At 47.4% G+C, this 24,906-nt stretch overlaps 2 protein-coding genes across 4 annotated transcripts in view; one reads left to right on the top strand and one right to left on the bottom strand.

The window, feature by feature from the left end:
• The window catches only part of SYCE1 (synaptonemal complex central element protein 1), a 335,387-nt gene extending 334,735 nt beyond the window's left edge, over positions 1-652 (bottom strand). The window contains exon 1 of the mRNA XM_085631497.1: positions 616-652. Coding sequence (XP_085487623.1) covers positions 616-634 — 19 coding nt within the window. The 5' untranslated portion in view covers positions 635-652. The remainder of the gene's footprint in view (positions 1-615) is intronic.
• Positions 653-900: 248 nt separating this feature from the next.
• The window catches only part of FTSJ1 (FtsJ RNA 2'-O-methyltransferase 1), a 38,118-nt gene continuing 14,112 nt past the window's right edge, over positions 901-24,906 (top strand). Inside the window, exon 1 of one of the 3 annotated variants that reach the window (XM_085629665.1) lies at positions 901-1,035. The gene's annotated coding sequence lies outside the window, so the exon portion shown is untranslated. Of the gene's footprint in view, positions 1,036-1,394; positions 1,599-24,708; positions 24,905-24,906 lie in introns of those variants that run through there. The other 2 variants (XM_085629666.1, XM_085629667.1) reach the window with 2 other exon arrangements.

Below are 24,906 nucleotides of genomic sequence, written 5' to 3'. Positions count from 1 at the left end.
TGATATTATTTGCAGAGAAAAACCCAGACGCTTTCATTTGCAGCCACTTTTCCCCATTTTTCACAAAAAAAACAAAATGTTGCTGTATTTTGACTAATTTCTGGAACCCTCTAGGAGAATCCACAAACCCTGGGTACCTTTAGAATCCGCATGATGTTGGAAGAAAAGGACGCAAATTTGGCGTGGATACCTACTGTGGTAAAAAAGTTACAGGGCCCTAAGCGCGCACTACCCCAAATAGCCCAAAAAAGGCTTAGCACAGGCGGGGAAAAGGCCTAGCAGCGAAGGGGTTAAAAAAACTACACGTCAAACCTATTGAGTTGCCAATGTTTATTACTCAAAAGTGAGATGATTTTTTTTTTTTTTTAAACGCTTATGCTCACAAGCAACTTACATGATTTGTGCACCCCAGAATACTACAGTACTAACTTATTGATATAAAAAATGATAAAACAAAAAAGAAAAACGCCTAACACCACAGAAATACTATGCACGTGCACACTGCTTTGGCGCGCACATTGTACATCAAAACTCTTCAGAATCTGTCTTGTCACGGCTTTTCAAAAGCCAACCGGAGCGTTTCATAAAGAAAATATTCGGGAACTATCCACTCACCAAGAATATGAGTTTCCATTTTCCTATTTAACGCACTACCACCAGAGAACAAGTAAATAGGCGAAGAAACCTCCGCTGACAACCGTTTATCGACACAAAAACAACGCGTGTACGCAGGGGCGGGGCCAACCCTGACGTGCTGGTCCGCGAGGATTCCATTGAGGATCCAAGATGTCCGTCTCCACTGGTCTAAAAACGAGCAGCCACCATTCCAAGATGGCCGCCACGCGAAACGCGTGCAAACACGTGGTGTGCTTCCCTTCTCTGACAAACGTGTTCCCGGCGATGGCATGGCCTCGAAGAGATCCCGTTCCAATATGTCAGCCACAGCCCGTGCATCCCGGAAGTGTTGCCGTTCTACGGTTCCCGAGGAAGGCACGGGCCTGTCCGTGTCCCCACTGTTCCATTCTCACAAACAAGGTAACCTGAACGTTAGTGGTTTGGTTGGTTATCAGCAATACATTATATTTACTTAGGTCACAAAGAATTATGAGATTCCTGGCACGTGGTATCTTCCCATAATAGCAAGAATAATTATTCCGAAAGTCAAAACGACCATTAGAGTTAAAATGCATTTTCTATTATAATGTTGGCCCTTGTAATGGTTTGTTGCTTAAATATGCAGAGTTGCAATATATGTGCACCAAAGCGGTCGTTTTAAACAGGTTAGCAGACTATGACATCCCCGAATTTATATCACACGAACAGATCTGACTTTATATATTTGTAATACGTCATCATCAGGGCAGCGCATAGTGATGTCACCAGGTGGTGTCGTTATGTCCTTATTAACAGTTGGCAAACACGAACAAAACCAGCCTCTTTTAGGTCATGGAATGTTGGGGCACCACAGTAAACATAAGATTGGAGGCAGATGAGAGGAGCTTATCCCATGGTATCTATCCATATCTCGCTTGATTATAGTGACCAGACTTTTAAAATCCAAAAACCTACTTGGCAGCAAGGACTACAATTTTGCTAAGGTACAGTAACTAACAGCGCTCCCCAATTTAGAAAGTTCCTAATAATGGTACCAATATTGTTAATTTTGTGGTGATAACTGTAAACATGTAATGCAACGTTGATGCGAAGTAAATGTCATGTATATGCTTCTGGTGAGCCCTGCTAACTAATCTTGTCTGGGTACATATGAAGACTCTTCATCCTTTAGTCAATCCTAGTGGAAACAAACATTGGCAAAGCCAATAGGTCTCGCCAATGCCTTTTAGCCGTGTTTTACATCGTAGCACCATTCTTAGTTAGAGAGTAGCAGCGCGCATACTGTATCTCCTCAATGGGTATTGATCCCGCCCATCGCTACCCATTGGTTCATTTGTGTGCTTGTCAAAATTCCATTCCGTTACATTTATTATTGTTACATTTTTGCACTTCCTTTTCTGTTTCCTTGGGAAGGCTCTCCTCCCGCACAGCACATGCTCCGTCACTGCTTCATCTCCTCTCCCTCACCCTTTCATCCTCCTCCCCCTCCATGCCCGCTGTTGGGGACAGGAGGTGGATGGTAGGCACGGGGCACCGCGCTCCATGTTTGTTAAGGTATTCCCAGTACCACTGCATATTGATCACACTGTGCTGCCTATTCGGGGTGTGTTTTTTGTAACAGAGTGTTGGTGTAGAACTTATAACATGTTTGACAACTGCTCCGGTTCCTGGGTTTCAGTCACTGTTGCGTGGAAGATCTGTTGAGCTGAAATAGAAAGGAGACAGACACTGTACTTATGACTCCGACTATATAAGAATAAATCAGCCATCTTTCAAAGAACATTCTTAAAACATGTATCACTTGGGAAAAAAACACCTTGGACTAAAGTCGAAAAGAAACAAAGTTCAATGTTACTTAAAACATCACATTCTTGCCTGTTAATTATTTTTTTTAAACTTTAGCTAACACTTTATCTATAATTTTGTATTATATTCTGGAAAAAATAAAATGCATCGGTATTTAGTATTAGCCCGTATAGGTCTGATAAATTGAGCGTTCTATTTCAACTTGGCTTCCGCATTTACGAGAGCACCGTTATACATAGAGATGTGATGTTGCATTCTACAGGAACTCCTCTTTAACGGAGCACCTAAACATTTACCCATGTGTCCTGATGGAGTGTGGGTCACCAGCTCTGGTCACTCATACACCTAATACTCACCTGGGCCCAAACCACATTAATACAATAAGCTAGTAAAACCCAGCTGGCATCAATTTTGAGTAATACCTGTAACTTTGTTATTCACCTTTACCAAGTCTTACCAATTCAATAAATTTTGTTTCATTTCCTCGACGAATCAGGTTGCTGAGTTAGTTTAAGGTAGAATGACATTTATCTCTTTACTCAAGAAGTTTTGAAAACCTTTATCTAAGTTAATTTGTGAGTCAAAATTCAATTACAGTAACCACCTTCATTTCAAGAGGCAAAATACTTTAAATAATTTCATAGCAAAACGAAGAAAATGATCAAAGATGACGGTACCTGAAAAGGGAGAAGGGGGAAAAAAGGGAAATAGGCATAGAAGTACAGAATTGCTGATTATATTTACCTATGGTATAAGATTAACCCAACTCCGTAATGGGGGGCCAGATAGAATCTCCAAGACAGGTCACAGGTAGAAGAAGGGGCAGATTCAGATCTGTAAGGGTAACTTCTCCTAAAGTACAACGCCAGCGTTGCACCCCTCTCTGGCACTACTCTCCTCGAGTGTCCCTCTTCCGCGATCCCTCTAGATGAATAGATTATCGATCAGTATCTCGAACTCTCGGACAGAGTTTCTGGTAGCATCAAGGTCTGAGACCGCGTCTCGGACAGAATCTGGAGCAGCGTACGCGTTGGGTCAGTGACGAGTTGGAATGACAGATCTGACAGGTCGGACAAAGTCTCTAGCTATCTTCCCTCAATTATACTGTACTTGGTTCGTGTACCACCCCCCCCATGTATCAATTCTTATGTTTTCAATAATTCTAATTGGTCAGGATGAGGAGGTGAGTTCATCACACCATTTAAATTTAATATTTTTTCTATGAACCATTGTTATGCTTCCGCCCCTTAATTTTCTTTTCCCATAGCTTTATTCTTACACGCATTTCACATAACTCAGTAAATAAAACGTTGTATTCAACATTGTTGCTCTTGCAGGGGTCATCACTTGAGCTTCTCAGGCTTCTTCATTGAAGGTGGCCTTGGCTGAGTGACACGTGAGACATCATTGTTTCTGGCCAGTTTCTGTGCGCAGTTGATGTGAGGTAGGGATTCCAGTCACCATCCGAGGCCCAAATAAGAACTAATAATGAATTCAGAAAAGGATACGTTAGAACACAGAAACAAATGATTTCACTGTATACCACTTATTTCTACTCTATCCCGATTTATTTAATCTTTTGCATTAGTGTTAAATAAAACTTACGAGGTTTCGTTTAGCAGTAGCAGATGCATTAGCATGTGAGTTCAAAGCGGCCATTTTTAGTGCCATTGCGCAGCTGCAAAAGTTTCCCACCGAAAGCGATATTGTCATACTACGTAGATGCAGTAGACTCATGCGCAATAAAAGTCCCGCGTTTTTGTCAGCCATTTTAGGGCATTTAGGTTACGTGTTAGTAATGCACATAGAAAAGCTTCCCCTAGATAAAAATGTTCGTGATGAATTGCGGTTTTAGTATTCACAAAACAAATTGATTACATGTTATTTGAGAGGACTGAATCAAGCAAGTTTCATTTACGAATCCTTGCTCAATCAGTCCCACTGAAGGAAAGAAACACACTGGATGCTTTCTTGTCACATGACTGTGACATTCGGCTTCTGCCAGCAGTCTGGTGCAGTTGTACCTGCGCTGGAGGTTCTTTCATGTCCATCCAGCAACATGGCAGGGATGGAGAGCTAGGTTTGCAGCCTGGTGGAGGAGTTTGTGGTTGGGCAACAGGACAGCAAAACTGTAGAGGTGGCAGCAGGTACGAGAGGCACAGGGGAACCGGGGCACTGAAATGACATTCATTTGGTTAGGCCATGTCTTACTTGCAGGAAAGAGCAGACTGCACATGTTTCCCAGTCAGCGTGTAGATTCCTTTCTCCATCCTCAGGTGTGCATTTCATGTGTGGGCAGAAACGTATGTGCTTCCTTATCGTGACCAAATCACGTCCACTGCTAATTACCCTCAACTTATTGGCAAGGTTTTTCCTTTTGGATAACTTATGTTCAACAGCAAATTCTAGGAAAGTTGCATGTTGAGTGCAACTTGTTTGTGACCAAACGACAGTTGTTTCGCGTTAATTAAATTATGTTGAGTGCTTGTGAATAGGTTCCCTCCGTACCACTTGTCACCCAGTTAAGTGTCCAAGGAGTGTTCTCTTGGAGCCTGGATGATCCATTTCAAGTCCGAATATAAATAATGTTTTGGAGACAGTAGGGGTTTGTCAGCCGAGGTCTGATCTTTAAAAGAGCAGTCCAACCGCACCTCCCCTCCCCAAAGCTACGCCGCTCACGTTGTCACATCGTACTTAGTAGTAGCAGCAGCAAGGAACAAATAGGCAGACAGGTCAGGAGACCGCCTTACTTGTATCAGTACCCATTACACCCTTTCTTTGACACTATTTTTGCCAGTAGCAAATTGGGTGGAAGGGAAGGTGTAGTATGCATACTGCCTTAGACTTTGCTGTCTTCACTGTGCAATGTATTAAAATTACAATTTAAGTGCTCTGTGTCCATGGTTGATTGATTTGGGCATTAGGTACAGAAGCAGTTCTGTTCATTTCGGTATGGGTGGGTACTACTTATTGGGTGCACCGTGGCTCTGGCGCTTTGTCTCACTTCCCTGGTGTGATGAGCATTATGCGCAGCATAGTTGGGTAATATTAGGTAGTATTGTGTGCCCTGTACATTAGGATGATATGGATGTTCTGTTTCCTGCAGTGCTGTGATGGGCAACTGAACTGTTGTAGTGTTAATGTTGCTGTACAATTGGAACATCTTATTATAGAACTCTTATTGCAATTGTGGGAAATTGAAACGGTTCACTTATGACGAAGTGTCAGAAGGGACTAATGGCCCTGTTTTCTGCTTGAATTAATAATATTGGCGTTCACCATAAAGTGAATCGTCTCTTATTGGTTATTAATGGACATTAAGATTCTTGTTTCATACTTGACAATGCATAGCTGCCAAGTTTTCAGTTTGCTTATGTGTGAAATGCCCATGGTTTCAATGTACTTATGAGTGACATTCAACTGACAAATGTGTGACACTTTCTTAAGAGTACATCCCAGTAATAAAGGAAATCAAAAGTGGTAAATATACACAAATTATACCCTTTTGAGCAAGGAGAAGCTCTGTTGGTACAGGTCGAATACTTTTAATAATGTCCATTGTTTAACAGTTAGAGTCCCATCACCACTTAATTCAACCTCAAATCACCAGGCCTTTAATTTACTTTTCAAAGTCTTCCTCGAATATAAAGGGCAAGGGGAAGAGCTCAAATTTCATAGGCACAGAGTACGTTGCTTTGTTTACCCCCGTCTCCACACTCCTTGTAATTCTGAAGTGTGCATGCAGAGACGTTTTAAGGCATGTGCAAAGCGGGCTCTGGCCAGATAGAGCCACCTCTGTTCTGCAAAGTCTTGCAGCGAGGACATTTAATAATTCTTAAACAGTTTGTTTTAAATTCCGTTTTCCTTTTAATCTATTTTTAATGTCGGTTATATATGAGAGTCTATTACAGATATTTTGCAGAGAAATTTGTTTCTCATGCATGCAACATCCATAAAAAAAGTTTCCTTTAAGATAAAAGCAGGACCTCACATATGTAAAATGGGAGGGTGTCAAGAGATTATGAGCAGTAATATTGGTGAGCTGCTGCTGTATTAAATTATTGAAAACACACATCACTTTCCCTGAAAATTAGATGAAAACACATTTAGAATTTGAACGAGTGGTCCTGTGCATTGTCGGAGACCTGGCCAAAGGCATCATGAAGGAGATCAAAATGCATCATAAATTCAAAGCTGTTCCGAACAGGGGCTCCCAGAATACATTTGGCCCAGGGCCCCAAAAGTCCTTACGATGTCCCTGTGCGCATGCATGCTTCCTTTCAGCCAGCAGCACTTTGGAATTAGGACATGCATGCTTTGGCTCTGATTGTTTGGGGTCAGCTTACCAAGATTTATTGCTGCCACTGTAGTAAAGACCCTTAGGAGGTGAATAAATCTAGAACACCCAGGATAATGTGCTGCATGACTAAACACTTATAAGGTCTAAAGGGCGAGGCCTATTGGCTATGTCAATGCTTGTTTCTTATGGCGGGTGGAGTGAGGAACAACACTGACAACGGTAGGGTAGGGGAGACTAAGCAACATAGACAATGGGAGGGAGCAGAGTAGGAGGGAAGAAGCAACACAGACAACTGTGGCGGGTGAGAAGGATTAAGCAACATGGACGGGGCTGTGGGAGTGAAGAATCAGCCCTACAGTAAGAAGATCAATCACAGCGTTGAAATTGGAAGGATGCTAATCAAGATGAAGCAATCAGTATTTGGGTCATGCTCCACATGAAACAAGATGTTAAATCAGCACACGATCGCCAATTGAAGCCAACAAATATCAAGCAGTGCATAGGCACCAAGGCCCTTGTAGAAAACTATATCTCTCACACGAAAGAGCGAGACCTATAAATGGTACTGCCAAGGCAACAATAGACCTGGCATAAAAGAGCAGTATTTGAGTATTGTAGCACCCAACCATGAGCCAGAGGCCTGATCCCAGGAGACGCAGCTTCTAGGCCTCAAAGGTTTACTTGGGTAATGTACATAGGTTTTGAACACACACAGGCATGATAGTGGTGCAGCCGTCTGCAAACCGCAATCTATTGATGTGTGGGTCTGTCTGGAAGTGGGTAGAGTAGGTCTTACTCTAGTGTGGCAAGTGGGCTAGAGGGACTTCTTCAGACTCTCTTGATTGCTTTGATGGTGTCAGGAATCACTAGCAGTGGATATGAGCTGACCATCATGATGCTTCCTTCTGATCTCGGATACAAAGCTTTTTTTGTGGCGCAATACATATTCATAATCCTACTCCGAGGAAATGCGGGAGATGTGATGGGAAAGGAAGAACCGCCGGACATCTGAATTCCTGGACCACCCAGAACATGTAAAAAAGTCAGCTATAAAAAGAAAACAGCAGTTGCAAATCAGTGTGCCCCACCCCCTTGTAAGGAGATGGGGAAATTCCCCTTCAAGTGAGAGCCCAAGGAAGGTCAACCAGGTTACTGAAGATGTTACCTTAAGATGTGGATGCTGCAAAAGTCCTCAAAAGGAATACCAGTTGACAGAGCTGGTGTGGAAATGCTGCTGTCAATATAAAATGCGTTTTTGCTTGAAAGTCAAAAAATAGTTGGGGGGCGCTAGGTGGCGCTGGACCGTCATGGCCGCGCTTTAGTGAGGCTCTCGCCAGCCGGGCGTTAATAAACCCTGCAAATCCATCCTACAGGCCAGCTACCTATACTAAACCGATGCCGACGGACAGCTGAGGGTCTCGAGTCCACTCGACGCAAGTTTCAAGTCCGTAGGTGCCCTAGCGGCGCGGATATTACCCATCTTGGACGAGGCAGCGAGAGGGGCGGACCTGCGGCTCGTGGGCTCCACACAACGCGAGACCGGGGATTCTTCGGCCCTGCAGGCCGCGAGGGAATTGCGGACGGTGGCTGACGCGATCGCCACTTTCTTGACGACCGCGGCGGGCCTGACATCCCCTCCGTTGCAGCGCCGGGCGGGCTCGCAGCGTGAGATGGACCCTGCTGCCTCCGGGCTGCGGATGTCGTACATGTAGAGGCCCTGCCCGCCCAGCCGGACCACACTGAAGCGGAGGCGCGCGCTCCTAGACCTGTACACTGCGGAGGTACCGTGGCTGTGGGCACCGAGAGCCGCATCGAAGGAGGACCGCCTGCGGAGCACCTCGACTGGCGTTTGGGGCTGGCGGCGACCCGTGCCCTCCAGACATCTCTCCTGGTCTGCCCTCGTTGCGGAGGTGCGTGCTCCCATACCTGCGGAGGCTGAGGGGGTGCTGTGGTAATTCGGGGCGCCCTGCGGCCTGGAAGGGACTGCCTCTCCGGAGGGCTGGCATCGACTTGAGGCCCCCACACGCGCCTACAATATTATACTTTTTGGCGGACCAACTCCCCTCGACCCTGCCCGGCGTCGTCATGGGTAAAACGGACGCTAAACAGGCGACTCTACAATTCAACCCCCCAAAAAAGAAGACGCGAACCCCGCCTACGGAGAGTGGCGAGGCAGGGCCCGGCGAGGAGGAGGAAGTGGACTGGAAGGCTATCCTCCTCGGACTTCAGGCGAGCCTAACGTCCATTGACACCAAAATCGACAACATGAACACACGATTGGAGGCAGTGGTACATCGGCTGGACCAACACGGAGAGCGCCTGAAAGAGGCGGAGGGACGAATATCGGAGCTAGAAGATGGCGCAGTGGCAGGAGCAACTAAGCTGACTCAGATGGACCGGCTGCTCAAGGTCATTGCCGACAAAAATGAAGATTTAGAGGCACGCTCCCGCCGAAACAACGTCCGCCTGATTGGCCTTGCGGAGTCCAGCGGTGGGGGTCGTATGGAGGATTTTATGGAGAAGCTGCTGATCGACAAATTTGGAAGGGACTCTTTCTCGCCGCAACTGGTGGTGGAGCGTGCCCACCGCTCCCTGGGGCCTCGTCCAGTTCCTGGGGCCCCACCACGTCCTGTTATCATAAAATTTCTGAACTACAGGGACCGTGACACCGTATTGCGCTTAGCTAGGGAGAAACAACCGATCCTCCACGAAAATGTCACCATCTCATTCTACCCGGATTTTACACAAGCAGTGCAGGATGCCCGCCGGAAATTTACCGGAGTAAAGAAGAAGCTACAGCAACGAGAAATCCCCTACTCCATGCAATATCCGGCCAAGCTCAAGGTCACACATCATGGCAAGTCCATCTTCTTTGGCACTCCGCAACAAGTTGAGGACTTTCTGAAGGAACAGTCTTCTGCGGCCCCTCGGCGACGAGGTCCTGGAACGAGATCAGGCTCCAGCTCTCCGACGACTGCTCCTGACTGATGAGTATCGCTGTTATGGTTTCTGTTTGGTCTCTCTTCCCTTCTTGTGTTTTTCCTGGTGCCTTGGCATTCCCTACTCCCCCCTTACTCTTGAGCCCACTCTTTGAGTGCCCTGTACTTTACCTATGGAACTTGGAAGGCTCAGGTCTTTTTTGGGAGGGACTACTTCCTTCGGTCACTATGGGGCTACACTGACCCTCTCGCCCAGCTGTGCGGGAGACACGGTCCTTGCGGTTTGGGGCCCTGAATATGCCATCGTATATTGTTAACAAGGTACTGGTCTGGACATTGACAATTAAACTTCGCCCTGGCACTCCCCCCCCCCTGTCCCACCCGTACTCCTCCCCCTATGGGGTGATGGCATGGTGGGTGAAAAAAAGGGATTGGGAAGGGCGGGTCCGGCGCACCGGCGAGTCCCCTGTAGGGTGTACCCCACCTTTGCATCTATGTTTGTTATTAAGATTGGGAGGGGTTCTGCATTCCGGCAGGATTGGGCTGCATTGGTGGGAGGGGGTGGGATGGGGGTTTGGTCTGTTCGACATGATTGGGATGTCGAAATAAGCGCGGGGGTGGGAGTCCTAGGGACTTTGTTGGGGTTGTTGTTGATATTCAGCATGAACGGTGCGCATATGTCTGTTGGAATAGCAATGTGCCGCCATTTTTCGACCGTTACACTTATGGCCCTGCTGCCAGTTACACCTCATCACCCATCAGTTATACCTCGGCTCATATGGCCCGCACCGCGTGCCCTGAGATAGGGGGGGAAGCCCTGCTCACTGCCGTCACCTGGAATGTTCGGGGCCTGGGGGATCCCAGGAAACGCAGGCAGATCTTGGGCACCCTGGACAGGTTGCATGCTCAGGTTGTGTTTCTTCAGGAGACTCACATGGACCCTCGTCATAATGCCACCTTTGCTGCCCGTTGGGCTGCCCACTCTCTTCATGCACCTTACTCGTCCTATGCAAGAGGCGTCACTATCCTAGTTAAAAGGGGAGTTCCCTACGTTCCCATGGGCACCGCCACTGATCGCGAGGGTCGTTATTGCATAACATGGGGTAGGATAGGGGCCGAGACCATCACCCTCGCCTGCTCTTATGGCCCCAACTGTGATAATCCGAGCAGTTTCATTGCTCTCTGGAACAAGGTCAGGGAGGTGGGGTCCACACACCTCCTCTGGGGAGGGGATTTCAATGCTGTCCTGGACCCCGCGCTGGATAGGTCGAACCCCTCACCACACCACTACACTAACACACACAGATACCTGCGGGACATATGCGTCACCCATGAGATAGTGGATACCTGGCGGCACTTACACCCGACTTCTATGGAAGGCACACACTGGAATCATGCACATGAAACTTGGGCTAGACTAGATTACATAATGGTGGATAGGGCCTTGGCCCCCTCCTTGGTAGGGGTGCGACATTTGGGCCGCACATACTCCGATCACTCTCCGGTATTAGCCGAGTTCCGGTTACCCGACATCATGGGCAGACCTCCGACTTGGAGACTCCAACCCACCATCTTACTTGACGAACTATTTAGAACGGAATTGGGTCAAGAACTAGACGATTTCCTATCCCGCAATAGGGGAACGGTGGACCGGGTGGCCACTCTCTGGGAGGCGCTAAAGGTAACGATACGGGGCTTCTGCATTTCCAAGGGCTCTGGGGTACTACGGTCTTTAAGAGATACATTGCGCAAACTGGAAACTACACTCCACACTCTGGAACGCAGCCCTGACTACAACACCGATGCAGATGCGCAGGCAAAGTACCGCGAAACACTATCGGACTATATGTCCACTGCTGCAAGAGAGATGAATTTCCGGGGCAAATACTTCAAGGCCCGTACGTACGGGGAAGGGGAACGACCCGGTAAATCCTTGGCGGGTGCGGTCCGACCTCCGCGAGGTTCTAATTTTGTGCTGGAGCTGGAGGGGGAGGATGGGACTCCGTTACGAGACACGCGCTCGATTCTGGCGGCCTTTACCACACACTATTCGAAGCTATACTCCACTACCAGGGTGGGCGCACTCGACATTGACGACTACCTTAGGGAGCTTACACTGGGATGGCTCTCTGACCGTCACAGAGAGTTCCTGGCGGAGCCGGTAGGCCTGGAGGAGGTTAAAGACGCGATCAAACAGATGGCTCCGGGAAAGGCCCCTGGCCTGGACGGGTTGCCTATGGACTTCTATAAGGCGTATATTGACATCCTTGCTCCGGTGCTCCGTGAGGTTTTCCTGGAGGCTCATGAATCGGGCGCACTTCCTCCATCCATGCAGGAGGCGCTGATTACCTCCTTGTTGAAGCCTGGGAAGCCGCCTCACTACTGCGACTCGTACCGCCCGCTCTCGCTCATTAATTGTGACGCAAAAATCCTGACAAAAATACTTGCTAACCGGCTGCAGTTGCTACTGGGAGGCCTGGTGCTATCTGATCAAGCGGGGTTCGTCCCTGGCAGGGCCACCTCCAATAATCTCCGGACGCTATTCTCCATCCTGCATAATGTAGCTCCGGATTTGCCATTGGTGGCTGTTTTCTTGGACGCCACCAAGGCCTTCGACTCCCTGGAATGGGACTATCTCCATTGTATTTTGCGCAACATGGGAATGCCGCTGGGCTTCACGCGCTGGATTGATCTCCTGTATGACCGACCGGTCGCTAGGGTGGGGTTGAACGGGCGCATATCGGACGCCTTTGTGGTGTCGAGGGGCACCCGGCAAGGTTGCCCACTATCCCCGCTGCTGTTCGCGATAGCGATGGAGCCTCTGGCGGCCCGTCTCCGCCAACACCACCGAGACAAGGCGCTGCGCTGTCTTCAGCGAGAGGTTCTCATCTCCCTCTACGCGGATGACATCACACTTTACATACGTGATCCCGCTACCAATCTCAATCCTATCCTCCGTGAGTTTATCCGCTTTGCGGGTCTGTCTGGTGTCCATATCAATTGGGGTAAATCCACTATATTTCCACTGACTGCGGCCGCCAAGCCTTTCCCTCTGGACTACCCTCTACGTTGGGAAATGGAGGAGGTCCGTTACCTGGGCATAGTCCTCTCCCATGACCGAGAAGAGCTGATGCGGATGAACTATGGCCGCACGTTTGATTATCTCCAGGCATGCGTGTCTAGATGGATCACGCTGCCCCTTTCCTTGGCGGGCCGCGCTTCCTTAATCAAGATGGTGGTTCTTCCCAAACTCCTGTACCTGTTCATGAACATCCCATATTACCCGGGGAGATCCTTTTTTCGTCTTTTGAGGTCTGAGCCCATTCGTCTGGTCTGGGGAGGGAAGAGGCCGCGTCTTCGTTGGGAGGTGTTGACTCGTCCATTCGCGCAGGGGGGGCTCGACCTTCCTGATTTTGAACTGTATTATCACAGCGCGCAGGCCCACTACGTTTATCACTGGATTCGCCCCACGCCCTTCCTGCCGCAGACGGCTGTGGAACATTGGCTGACTGCGCCTATTCCGCTAGAAGGAACGATACTCAGCACACCAGAGAGGAATACGACATACCACACCACAATCTCGAGCTCCATTCTAGCATGGCGATACATTGCGAAGGTGGCATGCACACCGCTTATCTATTCCCCACTGCTTCCCCTAGCATACCATCCCCGGCTGCCCCTTTTACAGGAACAGCTGTTTAAAAACTTTATGGCCAAATTCCACATTACAACATGGGGGGACCTCTATCATAATGGACAATTCCGTTCCCAATCACACATGCTCACTCACTCTACACCCACTTTCATGGACACCTTCCTTTATACCAGGCTTCGGAGTGGTATTCGTGCCTTGACAGGGGACTTCCCTGGTGAGCCGCCCGCGCTGGAACCCTTGCATCGCCTACTTAAGGCTACCACTCCGGCTCATGCAGTCTCTACTCTATACCACTCGCTCCGCGCTAACCTAGACCCCTCACCTTGCAGGGCACGTATAAAATGGGCGGAGGACCTAGGGCTCCCCGTAGATGACGACTTCTGGAGTTACTGCTGCTTACAAACAGAACAGATCTCCTCCAGTAGCAGATTTAGAGTGATTCATTATCGGTTCTTACATAGGCTCTACTGTACTCCAGCACATATGCATAGGGTGGGCCTTCGAGAGGACGATCTATGCTGGCGCTGCCACGCTCCAGGGGCGGACTTTCTCCACATGGCTTGGGGATGCCGGGAAATTGCGGACTATTGGCAGCGAGTCTTTTCAGGCGTTTCCGAAATGATAGATGTCCCATTGACACCCTCTCCAGCACAGGCACTCCTGGGATATACAAAGACTATACGAAAACCAGTCCGCAGATTTGCCACTATCGCCTTTCTTATGGCGAAACGTCTGATAGCCTGTAGATGGGGACGGGGCAGAACTCCCAGGTTTAAGGATTGGATCGATGATATGGTACACTGTCAGGATACTTTACTTAGATACGCTGAACTCCTGCCTTCTGCTTCACGGCCGACTGACATCTGGGGTCCCTTACAGATATACCTGCTGTCACATCCACAGACATAGCGGGCTCTCTTCCCGCTTTCCCTTTAACCTTCCTAGACACCGCTCCCGCGGTAGTGACCCGCCTTTTGCCCCTTGGCCAGGCAGCGAACTGAGACGAGAGTTGGGACGACCCCCTGGGAGCTACAGATAGATGCCTTTATACCACTGCTACATGTTATTGCGGGTCGACTGTTTCAATGCAGATGTCTTGGGGGTGATGGTCCCTTGTACTGGCATGCTAATTATCTTGTTTCCTATGCCGCGGCCGGCCCTTGGTGGGTTGTAGGCAGGCAGCTGTGTTTAACATTCATTCTCCTTCTTGTACTGCGCTGCCGGCCACAGGTTGGTTGTAGGCATAGGGCTGTGTATTACATGTTTATGCTGAATAAAGGTTTTGAAAAACTAAAAAAAAAAAAAAAAAAAAAATAGTTTTAGGGATCTACTTGTGGAAAAGCAAAAACAGTACGGACCTTTCACCAAAACTTATACTATCTAACTGATTTAAAGTGGTTAACCAATACAGAGACTTAACAAACACAATTTCTATTTATGCAGTCCTCAGTCTCTAATGATCAACAATAGGCTTTCAAGAATGTCCTTTGTTTTATAATTTTTGCTTGAGTTTTGAGGCATATTGTGACATCATTCACCAGATAACCACTTTAAATGTTTTTTACCTTGAACAGTAGCAAAAACACTCCCCATCTAACAATCTTTGGTGCAGAGTTCTAGCAATGCAAAGCCAGCTTTGTACGCTTGAGCTGAGTAAAGGCTCACTATATCATGGCCCATACCGGGATGCACTTTCACAAAGGGGGTAATAAACCTGGTACCTTGCTGGGCTGACAAAATGCGGGCCCTGCAGACATGTTGGCAAAATTAAGGTGGGCGACGTCGCCCACTTCATGACAAAAGGCAGGCTTTAGGCTTTTCAGTCCATTTGCCAACCACTATCCACGGCCGACCAGCCTGATGCCACTCATAGAGAGATAGATGTTCTTAAACTCAGTCCCCCTTCCTAAACGCTTGGCAGCTACGGAACTAGATGGTTCCATTGCTGTGGCTGATATTCTCATAGCATTAGGCCAACTCAAACTCTCTAAAGCCCCCAGACCGGATGGCTTCACTCCCTAATTCTACAAGTGTTTTTCCACTCTACTTCACCCGATCCTCACTACTCTTTTCAACTCCCTTCCCGTAGGTAGAAGGACATCGACTTGCATGACATAAGCAGCTATCGCACTCATAGCCAAACCGGGTGAAGACCCCATTCTCTGCCTCTCCTACTGCCTGATTTCTCCCATGAATGTGGATCTTAAACTTTTCGCAAAGGTTCTAGCTAACCATCTCTAGACTTTGTTGTCTGACTTTAGTCATACTTATTAGGGGGGGGGGCATAGATGTTTATCGCTCCACTTGTGACAAAACCAAAGTCGCCCTCTGCCTTATCGATGTGGCCAGGAGGAAGGGGTAAGTGGCAGTCCTCCTGACTCTAAATGCTGAAAAAGTGTTCAACAAGGTGGACTGGATCATGCTGTCCAGGGTGCTTGAACGCTTTGGCTTCAGTGACAGAGTGAGTGGCTGGATTACAGTGCTCTATGACAAACCTTAGGTGAAAGAGATGGTCAGCGGCAACCCATCGACTCCCCACCATCCCCGCCCCCCATCCAAACCGTTGGGGCTCCCGCCAGGGCTGGCTTCTACCTCCCCCTCCTATTTGAACTTATCCTGTAAATCCCTTCTCCTAAGTATTGGGGGCAATCTTCGAATCAATGGTATCCCCTGTAGAGATACCTTCAAAGTTCCCGCATTTGCAGATGATATTCTAATAACCCTCACAGAGCCCTATTCCGCCTGTCAAGAGCTAATACCCCTCCTGGAGAAATTTCAGGCAGTAGTAGACGTTCTTCAGATCAATATGACAAAGTTGGAGGGCTTGGTCCTGGTTGGGGTGAGGACCATAGTGGAGGCGATTACCCCAGCAACGCCATTTTAGTGGATAAGCACCTTCATGAGATACTTGGGGATCCGCCAGCAGGGCTCGAAAAGCTCTTTTTAAAGCCTACTTTCCCGTTCTGGCGCACAGACAACAGGTGTCTGCTTGCTCCCAAAGAGTGAATGAACAATAAAGATGCTTTTAAATTCTGTTATCTTGTCACATTTGCTTGGCTTTAAGAGACCGAGGTCAATAGTCAGTTTGTCTTCATACATTTACTTTTCTTTCTGAGACTGAAGTTGGAGGATTTTGTAAAGTGAACTGTGTGACAAGCACGCTGTGCAAAGCATGTGAAATGAAAGGCTGCAAGATTTCTGGCTTTTTTTTCCTAACACAACACTGAAATCGCTAATAAGTGAACTGTTCAAACATTTCAAATATATTTCACTAGTTATGAAGACACATTTTTATAATTCTGTGGTGAACAAAAGATTTATAGGATCAAAACCAATCAGAAAACTTTACTTGGTGATGTGCAATTGTTAAATATTTTTGCTGAAACCCAATTTCCAAACATTGTTATGCGCTAAATAGTTTTATCAGTAAAACTACATTAGTGGGAAAGTTGTGTAGCCATTTCAATGGGAAATGTGGCATCTGTAAATGACAGTGCACTACTACATCATGCTATAGTATTATATTCATGAAAAATTCGTTTTTAAACATGAACTGGGAAATATTCCTGCTCCTGCCCAGAAAACAATGCTATTAGTGAACGAAGAGGCAAGCAAGGGATCATGCGTACCCTGTATATGGGCTTGATTCTTATTATACATGGACCAAACGTTTAGTCTAGTAAATAGTTTTTTTTTTTACACCAGAAATAGTTAACTTGCATATTTGAAGGTGCTCTTATGTGATAATGACTAGAAAGGCGGCTTCATAAGACAAAATGTTTGCCTAGGATCACACAGTTCGAGACTAGTTCATGGGTCAAGTACATTACAGCTGGGTCGAGGTAGATTATTCAGGTTACTTTTATGATTTTTCGAGCCCAGCGCTTGATGCTAGCTCTCTCCGCTTGCGCCTCCCATAACTTCGAATCCATCTTGCGTGACACCGAGGCATCTTTACTCGCTTGGACACATCATTCCCTCTCCTCCGTGGGACTCATCGCGGCCCTCACTATGACACCTCTCCCCACATTCTGTATCTCTTCCAGGCTATGCCCTTGACGATTATTAAAACCCGAGATCATCCACCTCCAAAGAGCCTTCAAGTCCTACATTTGAGGGGATGGGGATGCTCTAGGTTAGCCTCCCAGACCTGCACCCGACATCCCAGGGAGGGGGTGCTGGCGGGAGCCCAACTTGCTCTGTTACTATCTAGTTTCCCAACTACGTTACACAATTGAATGGCTTAAAGGGGAGACTTGCAAACCTTGGTGTTTTATAGGCCAGAACCTTGCATCTAGACCATTGGGGGAGGCCCTGTGGGTCCCAAGAACTAGAGAAGCCGGCTCCTGTACCTTCCACCTGTTACTAAAGTTACCCGGTTGCTATTAGACAGGTTCTTCCCTCTTTACCTTCCCCACTCTCTCCCCTCCTGGACAGCACAGAGTTCTCTCCGGGAAAGTAGACTCGAGCCTCCCACATATGGGGGGAGAAAATCTGCTTCAGTCTCCGAGATTTTCTTACGGAAGACCAAGTACATTTGAGGAACTCCAGCTTGACTATGGGATCCCGAAAACTGAATGATTTCATTTTTATCTCCCAATTGTGTGTCAAAGTGGGGGCCACCAGATCACGCACCCCCTTCGAAAACCTATTTCATCATCTCACCTTCCAAAAGTATCTGATGTCCAATATTTACAGCCTTCTTAATACCCGGACAACACCACCCAAAACAGCATACTAACTACACTGGGGGAGAGACCTACAGTTTACTCTAGACACTAAACAATGGCAGGAAATATTGAACCGCAACACTAATTTCGCCTGAAGCACATAGGGCAGGAAAATCCTATATAAAATTCTGTACCGCTGGTACCACTGACCCCACCGCCTGCATACCATTAGCGCGGCGTAACCCGTGACATGCTGGCGCAGTTGTGGCAACACGCTGGTGCAGTTGTGGCAACATGGGTACTCTCCTACACATCCTATGGTTCTGCCCCCTCCTAGAGGGTTTTTAGGATGCTATATTCCAGGAAATCTCTGATTCAGGGCTGCAAACTTGACAAACTGAATTTGCCACACTGAGATGACCTGCTGGTGGCTTTCACCCCCTCCATTCTACAGCAGACATATGTATCTCTCATGTCTTTCTGGCTGCAAAGTACACAATTATTTCCCTCTGGGGGAGACCTGTCACCCCTACGTACAAACACAGGCTCCATAAATTGTGGCTCTTGTTGAGCCATAAGAAGAACACCCATAATATAGCGGACAAGCCACAACTTTTTCACAAACTCTGGGACCCTATCCTTCTTTACTTAAAGTACGATTTTCTGGGCAAGACATGCCCCCAAAGTCTCTGCGCCTTAGGTCTACTAGACACAATGCAGCTACCACGCACGTTACAGCGTGGCTTTCCCTGCTGACTCTGACAGGCTGCAGCGCTCCCAACATTCACACATAGGTGTGGAGGTTGGGCTGGAGTGGGGTGAGGACCATGTCGGTTGGCTGTTAATGCAAGCACTGTTTGTATACTCTCATATGTAAAATTCCTACTCCAATTAAAAACTATTGAAACATAAATGTTTTGTAGGTATTTAGAGACTTGATTTAAGCACTTGTGTTATTAATTGCACTTTTTATCGTTGATATTTTTGGCTCAGTATTTTTAGGTCGAGCCTAGAGCAGCGCATGCGCTGCTTGCTCGACTTTTAGTAAGGGCGTTTTGAAAGTGCTACCCACAAGCTTGCCGCCATCTGCCTTTCTTATCTCTTCCTCTGCTGGCCATTACTTTCGCAGCCATTGCTTGTTGTTTCCAAGTTACCTAGTTTCCTAAAATGATGACCTCACTGATCAGGTACATTCACACTCACAGTGCGTCTTTTTTCGGGTATGCGGAAGCACTTAAAGTAATTTCCACTTGTTTAACTTTGTTTTTATTTACTGCCACAAGATTGGTGTCCGCCGTATTAAAATGCTAGTTGTGCTATTTTTCCATACTTCACCCGTGCTTGTTTCTCAGGCTGCTAAATCAAAATGATCGTGCCCTCCGGCCTTCCCTCCTCGCCCGCCAAATCACTTGCCTATTAACTTCCCAAGGGAGCTCCAACAGCAGAAGAGGCGCTCAGCGTTCATCTGCAGTGCTCGCTGCTGCCGTCTCATGCCGCACTGGGCATGCTCCGCCTTCCTCTCAGGTCTCCACCACAGCAAAGTCGCTGCTCACCCCTGGGCAGGGCCGCTCTCTGCCACGCCACCAGACCGCCTGCTGTACTTCGGACAGCTGGAGGCTCTGCAACAGCTCATTGTCTTGGCAGCGGTACTGATGCTAGTTGCTCCCGGACACCATTTAGAGGTCGCCGTCATGTGTCTCTGCTCGTCTTCTTTGGCAATCCACCTTTAATGTCAGTCCTAATCACTGCCACTGGCACCAGGAGTGTCAGGGTGCTTTGCGCTGTACTTATTGAGGCCCCTTATCCAAGAATGTAGTGCTAGATGGCGCTAGATGGGAGTTGCCAGCGGGAGCTCTGCCCAAGGCTACCTAGTCCATTAGCGTCAGGCCACGCCCCTCAAATCCCACATATCTCTTAAATGTACAGCAATAATTTAAACTTCAGAGAACATACTTTGGTGGTGTGTGCTCATCCTTCAAATCCTTTAATTTTGCAGTATATGTGGTTTAGACATATTTTATGTGAAGAGTTGAGAAAATGCCTGTAAGAAAATTGGTTATTTCAATAATACAAACCTACATCTAATGGAAGTTTCAAATCCTGGGTTCAACCCTTGGTAGCTTGGTTGACGCGTTTTCTCAGGCTGTTTTTTCTGGCCATTTTGACAGTTTTTTGTTGGTGGGAACAGTGTGCCTAATCTCCCCTGGCATCGGGCTCTAAGCCCTTTGGGTCATGTACTTGACAAATGTCAGTTACAAACCTGCATACCGTTTGTGGAGCTTAGAGGGGGAACACCACGAATCCAAAGATTGCGGCTCAGGTACCTGTAAAATACGTATATTTATTCCTATACATCACTCAGGTACGCTATAGAGCATGCTGTTATCTCACTGGGTACACCTCTTACCTGCTTCAGACTATTCCATTAGTGGGTTTTCTCAATATGTCTGAGGCACTCTTTGGTTGAGTGGCACCCAAATGAATTCTTCATTTACTTGTTACCTCTTTTATCTGTTGCACGATGTGACACTGTACTGACATTATAAGGTTCCGTCATCTGTACTCGATGCATGACTCCATCTGCCTGTTCTATATATGTATTATCTGTGGGAATTTCTTACCCACCTCTGGAGCTCCAGTGTGCATTTTTATGAATTAAGGTACTCTATTGAATCTATTGTATTTATGAAAGCTTTGCATCATTTTCGGTCTCCCCATGCCTTTGCTGCCCCCTTCCTTCAACCCTGAAGCGCCCTAAAGAAGGTGTGACCCTTGTATCTGGTTCTTTCACCGAAACGCACGTTGTCGTATTTTTTTCCCAACACGACTGGCACAAATTTTCCAACAAGACCGGATGGCAATACATGATGTTGTTCTATAATAATTTTTTTTTTTATTGTATAAAACAATTAAAAAAAACATAAGTTACTGCTGATATTAATGCAACAGTGTATAAGGAAATAACATGAATAACCCCTTTTTAGGTCTCGCGCCTAGCGTTGCAGTGCGCAGCACTGCCCATGCAGCGATAGTCCTTTTGTCTAGGGTTTGGAAACCAAACCTGGAATTCCACACGCTTGTGCGTGTGTTTTTACTTTCCTGTTCTGCTATTGGCCTTGGTGTGCATGTTTGTTACTTAGACTGCACGCAATAGGCCAAAGGTGGGTGCATTGCTCCGCCCATGGCCAATTGGTGTCTATTACACGCACCAAAGGCCATATGGTATCAATTATCGTGCCTAGGCACAGGCATGATAATTGAAACCACATGGCTCGCTGTGGCTCGCGCACCACTCGCGGCTTCCAATGTTTCCAAAAGCGATCGTTTTCACTTTTGTGATCGCTTTACTTGTGGCTTTGCTGCTTTAAGTGCTTAGACTCTCTAGACGTTTCTTTTTTTGTTTAAGTTAGCTAATACGTTAATAGTTTTATAACAGCTGCTGCATTTCCGCTTAGTTCACTAGGGAATGGGCTATTGTACCAAACCGCGCTTCCTTGAGGGCTAGCGCAGCGATGTATACCTGCCAAGTGTTTATGAGGAACGATATTAGTCTTTTAACAGCTGTGTGTTATTTTCCACTATTGCGTTGCATTCTGGGTTGTGTAGTTTTCGTTTTTGGTTATGTGTACGCCTTGATATTGGCCGTTGGCTAACGGTCCAGGACTGGTTACAGGGCGGGTCCACTCGCAGTCTTGCATGATAAACGATCACCAATATTTTCGGAAACAGCTGAAAAGTAATGGTTTAGAATGCTGAATTGGTTAGATGGTCCACGCTAAAGATGCACACATTCCTCAAAGAAACCAAGCAGGTGGCGGTGTGCGCGGCGCTGTGCAAACGCTCTGATGAATTACATTACTGATCTTAAATTATAGATAAGAAACTTGATTTTTTTTTTTTTTAATGATGTCACAGGAAGTGGTGATATTGCTTGTCAAGGGCATGTGGCTGGGGGTCTGTGCAGCCAAGCTTTGTACCGCCTGCATGGGTGAAGGCGAGGTTAGGTTCTGTTAATGGCGGGTTAGCAGCTTGAGTGGATTGGGGCAGCTGTGAGGGACAGCTGGGATCTGTGGTGGGCCCTATGCGCGTCTTGGGGGATCTTTGATGTTGTGGGTGTCGATGGGTGAGTGGTTTGCAGAAGGGATGGCATGTGAGGAAAGGAAGGCACTGAGAGCCCCCTGAGAGAGAACAATAGAGAGAGGCAAGGACAGTGACGCAGGAGTCTACGTTGGTGGATAACAATGCCACGCATGGAAACATTTTTGGGATCAGCCTTGCTCAAGTGTGTTTCGTGCAAATACCTGTGGTACTTTCCAGTCAGGATCATGGAGAGCTAGAAAGTTCAGTTTGTGTGCTGCATGAATTCGCTAGCACCAGGCAAAACTACAACTGCTGTAGATAGCTAATTAAGCAGCTTTTCCTTCTTTGGTGTGGATCAGTTTCAGGCCTTTGAGGCTACCCCCTGTGTGTAAATAAATGTAGGTTCGACTTAAACCTGAGTCGGACAACACCAGTGCTCCAGATATTTTGCTGTGCAAAGTTCTGAAGTCTTGCTCACCGGCTGCTATTCATTCAAGCCAGATGGTTCTCTTCCCTGGGTACACCAGGGGAAAGAGACTCGTCCTCCTTCCATCAATTCGTTTTCTTCAAAGGGTAGCTTCTAGTCAGTTCAGTGAATGAATGACTGTGCACAACAAAGCTAAACATGTCAGCCCGGGGTGGGATTACTTATCCAAGAACAACTGACTGCGTGATAGTGTGGAAAAGGCTGCTTTAATAAAACAGGTGCACACGCTTTATACCTACCTTGACTTTACCCTTTACATAGTAACTCAGTCTGGCCTCCCTATATATTTTTATAACTATCCAAATCCTCCTCTCCTCCCCTAAGCAACTCTTCCCAACCAAACACAATCCATTTCCAACTCTCCTGACTCAAACCCCCTGCATCCAAACCTCGTGCATACAGCACTGTTGCCACTCATTCCATTAATAAACTCTGCCCCTCCTAAACTTCAACTGGGTCTAAACATGATACATGTTTTTTGCAATAGCTCTTGAACTTGTTTACACAGACAGCAGGCAGAATATGCCAAGCAGCCAGGCCCAGGGAGAGAGAGGTCTTGAGGTCTGGTAAACAATCACAAACTTTACCCAATGCCACTGGCAGCCGAGAAATAAATCTGTGAGTGTGGCAGGAGGCGGCATGCATCACTGACGCCCACGAGTTAGGGTGCCCAGGGAGGTGAGCAGGATGAGGTGCGAAACTGCTATGTCAGCACAGAAATCCTGCGCGGCCTGCCATGCGCAAGCAGGCTACATATATATCCAGCGCACGCTGGCAGCCATGCCCTGCAGGTGCGTGCAGCTCGGCGGGCAGCATCCCTGCCATGCTGCTTCTGCCAGCCACGCACACGTGTGCGGGCCCGTCACGTGGGCACGGTGCACGATTATATAAGCGGGCCCAGGTTGGAGTCTGCAGTGAACGTGAGCAACTGAAAGAGAGAATCTACAGCCATCAATTCAGGATGGGATTAAAGTGTTTGATGTATCTCTTAGGTAGGGCTGTTCACCTCGACCAACCGATTAGCAAAACAAACTCGGGCGTTAAGGATATCTAGGGCTTTAAGTGAGATGAAAAAACGGGGGCGTGGCCAATGTGATTAAGGGCGTGGCTTAAAACACTTTGCTTTGTCAATGGTTGTTATTTGCATAAGATAAATAAGCAGCAACTATGGCTTGTATATATTATTGAAAAAGCTTCCACTTAACCCCTTCGCTGCGGCGCAAATTCCGCCGCAGCGCTGGGGGGGTTTGGGGTGAGCGCGGCGCCGCCATGCTCATGACGGAACCACGCCGTCATGAGTCACGGGCGAGCTGTGCTCATGACGGCGTGGTTCCGTCATGACTCCACCCACTTGCGCTGATCGCCCGCACAGGCGGGGAAACAGCGCCGCGTGGGCGGAGCGGCCGCCAACGGCCGCAGCATGACGGAACCACTCCGTCATGAGCACACAGCGCCCGTGGCTCATGACGGAGTGGTTCCGTCAGAAGCATGCAAGGGGTTAAAGCCCTGGTGACACCACAACAATGTTGCTGCTCCTGAGTTTCAAAAAGAGAAGGGAAATCCACAGGGGAAAAAACGTCTCTAAAGGATTTCTCTTCCCCTACAACACTCACCTGGCATGACGTCATGCCGTAACTTCTCCGCTAGTGAGAAGTGAGCAGTGTGAGCGCGCGCACATCGATGTGCCTGCCTTCACTGCAGTCCAGGGCACAAAACCGAGCCCGATAGAGACCCGTTTCGAGGCCTCCTTTAAACAAGCATTTACAATGCAATAGGTCTCGCATTTGCGAGAGTTTATGCTCTTGGCATTGGAAATGACAATGCCTTTTATTTATTTGTTTAAAAAACCAACACATTAATAAAAGGCATTGTAATCTACAATGCCAATAGCTCAAACTCTAGTAAATGCGAGACCTATTGCATTGCAAATGCTTGTTTGTTATAGGTTTGACCATTCATGAGATCTGTGAATATTGTATACTTGTGGATTTGACCAGTCATGTTGTTGTTTGTTTATATGTCTGAAAGAGTGAATGAATGAGTGCTATGTTGAATAAAATTCATATGTGGGGCTCATTTTGTGCAACATTTATATTCATTCTCGGCTTGTAGGGGCGTGTTGGCAAGTGCAAAACCCTGACTTTTAATCTGCGCAGGTCACGTGTGAGTGGATTATCCAGACCAGTTTATTGTTACATTCTGGCACTGCCACGTTCAGATTCTCTCTATTTATAACTGCAAGCGAAGGACTGAACAGCATATCTGCAATGAGGACCCACGCATGGAACATGTGGCACTGGAACCTTTAGCCAGCCCTCGCTTTTCATGCTGTTTTTTGAGGAACTAGTTGCAGT

This window comes from Triturus cristatus, chromosome 10, assembly GCF_964204655.1.
Source record: "Triturus cristatus chromosome 10, aTriCri1.1, whole genome shotgun sequence".
Lineage (NCBI taxonomy): Eukaryota > Metazoa > Chordata > Amphibia > Caudata > Salamandridae > Triturus > Triturus cristatus.
This window is presented reverse-complemented; position numbering and strand designations above follow the sequence as displayed.